Genomic DNA, 7,429 nt, shown 5'->3' on the forward strand with positions numbered 1-7,429 from the left:
TTGTACAATGGAATAAGTGTTTAAAGTTAGGATTTATAATTTAGCTTGACCTAAGTTTCATTAATTTCAATATTTACCATTGAATGCTAAAGTTGTCATTGTTATTATGCATTTTTTATTGTGTTTACATTTCCATCATTTACGTGGCTAATAGATGATTGGATTAGGTGGTTTGTGTAATTATTGAGAGATTATTGTGCTTTCTAGACCAAAATAATTATACCCTAAGTTATTTCAAGAGATAGAGATATGCTCCAAATCTTATGTGACCCATTTGGGTTTATATAAATACATAGCTAGGGTTTGAGATCCATATGATATTCATTATTCTTGCTGGCACAAGAGAAAACCCTAGAAGCTGCAATATTATTCTCTGTGTGGATCACCGTTGGAGGCTGGACAATTGGACAGCTGTGGTGGCGAATCAAGGTTGATGGAACGAAAAGAAATGAATTATTTTCACCACGATTTAATGTGGTTGATTGTGTTTTTATCAGCATAGAGATATAATGGGTAAAACTAATCAACTAGAGTTATTTTCGCTTGACAGAGGTAACTAACTAAAATTGAAAAATTGGGTCAACATTATAACTAGATGATTTACATTTTCGATTCATAGAGATATTAATGAAACAACTGTTAAGTGATATCATAAATCACAACTTGTTTAAAACCAAAATCTTATCACTTTCACAATTATTAGTTTAATTAAACTCTAAAATTATTACTATCTTTTGCATTTCTTGTAAGTGTTATGCCCTAGGTCCAATCAATTTTGGACATGAATACTTTTATATATAATTAATGCAATTAAATAGCAGATCTATTATTTAATTAATAGACAATTAAATAAATAATAGAGTCCGTAGATTCAAATATTTGTAATTTGTTCATCACAAGGAGTTGTGATTGTGAGATACAAATTATATCTGATTGAATCTTAAATCATCTGTGGTCGTAAGTAATAACGAGATACGAATATCGTTATTACAGATAGACCATCACGTGTGTCAAAGACAATATGAAAGTGTAATGCTTGTTGTACATCACCACTAATAGATTCTTTTATAGATTGGTGACGTGACAAAAAGAAAGTGAAGAAATTTTATTTTTTAGTTGGTTTACGAAATTGACTTAATCATATCTTATCACATCAACAAAACATGAAATATCTAATACACCCCCACAATTAAAAATGTATTCTTTATCACAATTCTATGACCTCTCTGCATCCCTGCGTTCAATAACTCGCCGTGCTTCTTCATCTGTAGCGGGAACAACATTCCGAATTTTCTGACCGTTACTCATTGCATCTGATCGGACAGTGAATGTGAAGTAGAATTTGTTGGATACCTAGTGAGGATTTCAAGAACATTGGTAAGTAACAATATCAAATCTTAAAAATGTCGAAGGAAAAAGAGGATTTGTTACATGAATAATCGAATATAAAAACGAAATTCTAACTATTGATATAGTTTGCATAAAGAACTATATTTCCATGACAGAAACAAAATTTTTAGTGTAAACCTTAATCCAACGTCCAAGAGCAATAATAGATGAAAAAGAAATAAGAAAATGAACAAAGTATACACAAATTCTAAGAGCTAACATCTACTCAGAGCTACAAAATTTTCACTATAACGTAGAAGGAGATTATAAGGTTTCCTCACACATCACTATCTTATGTAAGAAAGCACGTCCCAATATTGCTTTATTTAACGAATGAACTATGACAACCCGAAAAAATCAGGTCGATCCGGAGGGAATAAGTGAAATATTTAATTAGGATCCACACAGATGAACAAAAATCACTCAAACTAGAAATATGGAGAAGATTATTTGCCTAAACGACGAGGTTAGCAACTCAAATACACTATTCCCTTTGAGAAATGCTCCAATTCACTTACAAGCTCCAACATTAGCTAGTGACCATAATACTTGCTAATGAATACACATACTAGTTCATCTCGCACCCCACCAAAAAATAAAACAATAAAAAACTAAGAATGGAAACTTCTTGATGAATATGATGTTGAAATAAATTTAACTTAGCTATGCAAAGGATAATCAGTTCACCTCACTGGATCTAAGCTCGGGTCTTGTAACATGAGCAACAACTTCCACGTTAATCTGAGGTTGTGTTGGGTTCTCAAGTTCTGTGTACAAAACGCACGATTTTAAACGGAGGAAGTTTCCAACATCAACCTGTATCAGCAGAGGAAAAGTTAGATAGTAGAGAAGAAGAAAAGAAAAGTCTAACGAATTTAAGTTCAGTGACGACCATTGTTCTTAACCGTAAATGTTTTTTCGACAGGCAGAAATCACAAATGTTCTTGGGTCCAAAATTAATAATGTGAGCATCACATAAGAGAGGCAGCGAGGTATCGACTTACAGGTTTTAGGAAATCAACGTGATCAACTTCCAGAAAGCAAGGAGCACTGCCGGCAAAAGCATACGCGGTTGCAAAAGCCAGCTCAAAAGCTCTACGCATCAAAAATCCTCCAAAAATTCGACCATGGATATTCCTTTGCTGTGGCTGGCAAATTAGAGAATTCTGAAGACAAGTATCTTTTATAAGAATACTATCTCTATCGGCCAAAGCTGGCATGTCACAAAAGATACGGCCCTCAGATAGCAATTCGTTGAGCCTATTCACTTCCTCATTATCAATCTCCCTTTTTTGTTCTTGTTTCTTCTTTTTCCTCATTCTGTTCCTTTCTTCTGCTTCTTTCCAGAGCAGTTTTTCCTTCTCTGTTTCAGGAGAGATCTGGTTAATTAGAGCTGATTTTCCAGTTGTAGAATCACGGGCCACAAATGTAAAGTTTGCCGTTAGAGATACGGAATCTGAGGGATCGGATGTTTCTGCAAGAGAAGGAACCATGTTATAAATTATAGCATAATCCAACAGCAGAAATAGTAGGAAAAGAAGAAATTACATGCTTAGAACATTCTCAATAAAATGAATGCGATAAATTGCCCCCTCCATCCAGTTTAAAGGGAGCTGCATTGGGAAAACAACTTTCTAAGGTTACAATTTTTAATTTGACTTTAAATCATGTACGAGATCTCGTTTTTCCACAATGTCCATAGAATTATTTTATTACCACCAGTGGTTTCCATCTCATCAACTCCTTGTATGAAGATTTGGATCCACAATTTGAACGGTATGAGAGCATATTGAAGAAAAATGCAAACGTTATTCACGAAGAATTGTAGGGATCTCAGTCAAGGGACATCCCAAACAAAAGAGCGATTTTTCTTCTGGACGAAGGGAGTATATTTAAAATGTGAACACCTTTCAAACTTCCATTGTCAAACTTTGGATTAATATGAGGAATTAGCTGAATGCTAACAGTTTATGTTGCTTACTCTGTATAAAGCAAAGCATGAAGCACAATCATCTTGTGTCAAACTTTGGTTTAAAGCAAGTGCAATCTAATCAATGACACATTGACCACAGTTGATTTGATGCAAAATTACAAAATAATCCATGATCTGGGTGCAAAGTTGGTATAATCAACCGAAAAATCGATGAGTCACATTGATTGAAAAACCTAATGGGACTTTGGACTTTATCTTCTTCTAGGTAGTTCATGAAGCCAAAAGTGAATTCGACATCCATTTTCAACCATATTATACATCAAATGTGATTTCCCATGCTCCTAACATTGCCTCGCATCATTCAAACCAAAAGCATACTATGAAACTTGACAATATGTACTCGAGAACTTTTCAAGATAGAAAAATAAGAAATCTCGTATTCTCATTTTCAAATCATTACATATATAAATAAAATCAAATAAAATGAAGACATAAATGAAGTATAACTTGTAATGGAAATTAAGAAGAAAGAAGAAAAAGTGATTTTGATCTCAAAATATACCTTCTGAGGATTGAGTCACTTCCAGTTGAATCTCCATGGATGATCGCCCAACCCATGTAACAGCTCCCACTATTTTCAGATCAATGTCAACCCGAATTGGTTTCTTTAGAACCATTCTGTCCACTGAAGCTGTTACTAATATTAAAGGCCTTGTTGTGCTATCATCACTGGAACAATGCTGATTTAAATAGACAGGAAGGGAAAATGTGTGTGATGAATGAAAGGGTAAAGTCCGTGTCTAACCGTATAAAAAAATTAAAAAAAAAAGTAAAAATGTAAACAAAGAATACATCTTGAAAGGTAATCCCAAATGTATCGAACGCAAACGACGAGACAGATGGGATTCGAATGAGATTCTCTGAAAGATCTGTGGCCAAAACTATAGTCTTTTGACGGGATGAAACGTCAATTGAAGTCCAATCTTGACAACATTTGGACAAGTCATCTTCCAAAGTCACCCAACATGATAAGACTGATGGAGCAGAGTCAAGAACATGGTTCTGCCTAGTCAAAATAGCAAACTCCACCAAATAAGGCTCTCCAATGTTAACCTAGTAATGGGCTGACACTTAGTTTCCAACATTGCTATCTCTCTTATCAACATAATAATCCGCGGTCATTTGTTCTCCCAAAACATACAAAGCAACGTTGTAAAAGCTAGACATCAGATTCCACCTGGCTTTCCATCTGCGAATCTAGGTAATGTGGTCACGATACAATTCTAGCATCATTATCATCAACCACAGAAATTAGGTCACTTAATTATTCAGGGTCATGTTTACTATGGAAAAATCTATGCCAAACTAAGTCAGCTAACTCCATTGCCATGGCATTGCATTCAGTCGACATCATATTAGAGTTAATGCTATCAAAATGATTAGGCTTTTTCCATCTGTACCCAAACCCGCCCTCATAATTTCTAAAATCCCCAAATCATGCATTTTATTCATGAAATAATCAGCTTTAGGAGCTGCACACTACATGGCGTACATGCAACAATCTTGAATAAAAAATTATAGACTAATTATTCTGCAGAAAATAGCTTCCGATACAAAGCAAAATATGAACCACAGTAAAATGGAAATGACACATTTCATACTAAGGATGTGAACAATTTAAAGTTTGTCAATGATTGTCACGTCAACAAGCATATAAGATTATGTCTACGCACAGAATACAAAGTCCAACATATTGAAGACAAGCCTTAGCATTCTATAGTCAAGCAAAACAGTCCATTTTATGTAAAAAGTCTAAACTCGCTTTTAGTTACTTTACTTTTGTGCATTAATTAATATGTAAACAACTGATCATTTCTTCTCAATAAATGCAATCAGATTTTCACCCTCCAAACATATTAGAACTTTCAATCTCTCTCGAACTATTCACCTCCTCAGAGCTTTTCCCAATTTACTACTGCACATCGCCTCCTACATTCATACACAATTTTTTCTTTCAATTTGTTCTATATTTCATAGCTTTTTGCAGCCGAAGAAGTGAACAAGACCGAGCTTGAGTTAGTTTCTTGATCCTTTTTTTTATTTCCTCTCTGTATATTTTCCAGCTTGTTTAGCTTTCTCTCTTTTCTATTTTCTGTGTCTTTTCAAATGAATATTTCCCAGAAATTGATTACGGGAGCTCTATGCCTCTTCCCTCTCAATTTCTTCCTTTTCCATTGCTGGTATTATACAAACCGAAGTTTTCCCCAAATTCAGTTGGGACAATTGGTCCCACTGGGCCTCAGATGGCTGGGCCTCTGATTCCTCTATTTGAATTCCCAGGTCACCGGTCAAAATCTCAAAAACTCAAATCAATAACTAAAACAAGCGAGGATAGTTGATTTTGAATGAAAGACTTCAACAGGCAGATCTTTCAGTTTGGATTTTGAGGGATTGTGTACCTGCATGCCTTAAAAACGCTGTCAAATTACCATTTCTCCCAATCTATCTATGTCCTTGACATACAGGATATAACTAGGATATCGAATGCCAAATGATAAGCTGGGAGACGAAGTGAGCAAAGCCCAAAAATTACAGAGAATAAGTTTATTGCATATATATGATAATCAGCTCATGCTAAACTCAACCAAATTAAATTAAATCCAAGTACTTCAAATATAATAGCCAATTCAGAAAATGAGATAAATTCAAGATACAATTTTGAAACTTGCGAATTCAGCAATTGAATAGATGCTGAAAATCAATGACAAAATGTCAGCTGGGCAATTTCTTAAGCACCACACACAGAATTTAGGAATTGCTAATGAAGAAAAACATTAAAAAATAATAATAATAAATCTTAAAATACACGGTGCAAAAGAAGAAGAAGAATTAACTGATTCTAAATCAGTGCAAAAAATTGATTCTACCTTGAAGGATATAGTTCCAGCCAAAGCATCAAGATCTTCAAGCAGTTTCCCCATCCTGATCTCATTCCACGGATTCCTATATTGCTCCCTAAGTATATAATCATCTGAAAATTTATAAAGTATACTAGTCCTACTCTTTGATGGGCTCTTTGTGATTAATTCACTTTGTGGAGGAGCGCTTTCAGGAATGTTCGATAGCCTCTCGAAAATACTCGTTCTTGCTTCCCATAATGCATTTGTCACAGGTGAAAGGTACATTCCAGGCCATAAACTGATAGGTTTTCTAATTGAAGAGCCTGCATCAATAGGGGGGGAACTCTCAAATGGCGAAGTAACAGTGGAAACAACAGGGATTGGATCTGAATTACTGGCAAAATGATCTGACGGAGAAGCTGAAAATAATCTAATTTGAATGAAATTGAGTGGTTTTTGGGTGGTCTCAAAAGTACCAAGAAAATGGGCATGAAATGCAACATTTTTTATGCTTAAATTGTCAAAAGATGCGATTTTGTATGTGGGTTTTTGTGGGGTTGGAGAATCAAGATTGTGGGAGCAGTTGAAATCTTTGTTTTCTGGATTTACAGAAGAAGAAAGAATCTTGGTGTAAAGAAGGTTGAATCTTTGTTGGTTTGGGAATTGGGTAGATTCTGGAGTTGAAAAGTGAGAAAAAAGTGATGATGATTTTTTATGATGATTAAACAAAGGAAAAATAAATGGAGTTCTTGGAGATTTCATGGATTCATGCAACGGATTAAACAAAATATGTATTGAATATTGAAATTCAATGTTTAGCTCCAATAGACTGAAGCGGATTGCAAGAAGATGTTTAATCGGAAGTCAGAATACTGAGAATAGAGACAGTGGCCCCAATTGACCAATTCTAGGACTATTATGGAAACATATCAATAATTGTTTGGTAAAGTTAATTTTTGTTAAAAAGTTGATTATACATTTAATTTTACACATTTGTAAATTTTAATTTTTAATTACAGATTTTATTCTACTAACGATTTGTATTCACTTTTTAATCATAATTCATAAAATTTATCAATTTTCAAAATAATATAACAATTATCTCTCATATTCTTATTGGAATTTTCAAAACCACATTATGTACTCAGTTAATTGTCCCCCCCCCCCCCCCCCCCCACCAAAAAAAAAAAAAAAAATCGGCCCAAAC

At 34.3% G+C, this 7,429-nt stretch overlaps 1 protein-coding gene across 1 annotated transcript; it reads right to left on the minus strand.

Annotated features, from left to right (window-relative positions):
- Window positions 1-1,086: 1,086 nt before the first annotated feature.
- Window positions 1,087-7,118, minus strand: LOC111371430 (acyl-coenzyme A thioesterase 9, mitochondrial-like). Its single transcript, XM_022993415.1, has 5 exons — window positions 6,250-7,118; window positions 3,885-4,062; window positions 2,394-2,863; window positions 2,077-2,205; window positions 1,087-1,353 (listed from the first exon to the last, which is right to left on the minus strand). Exons 1-5 carry the CDS (start codon window positions 6,982-6,984, stop codon window positions 1,216-1,218), a joined length of 1,650 nt encoding a protein of 549 aa, XP_022849183.1. The 5' UTR covers window positions 6,985-7,118; the 3' UTR covers window positions 1,087-1,215.
- Between the last annotated feature and the right edge of the window lie 311 nt (window positions 7,119-7,429).

Source organism: Olea europaea, chromosome 22, assembly GCF_002742605.1.
Source record: "Olea europaea var. sylvestris chromosome 22, O_europaea_v1, whole genome shotgun sequence".
NCBI lineage: Eukaryota > Viridiplantae > Streptophyta > Magnoliopsida > Lamiales > Oleaceae > Olea > Olea europaea.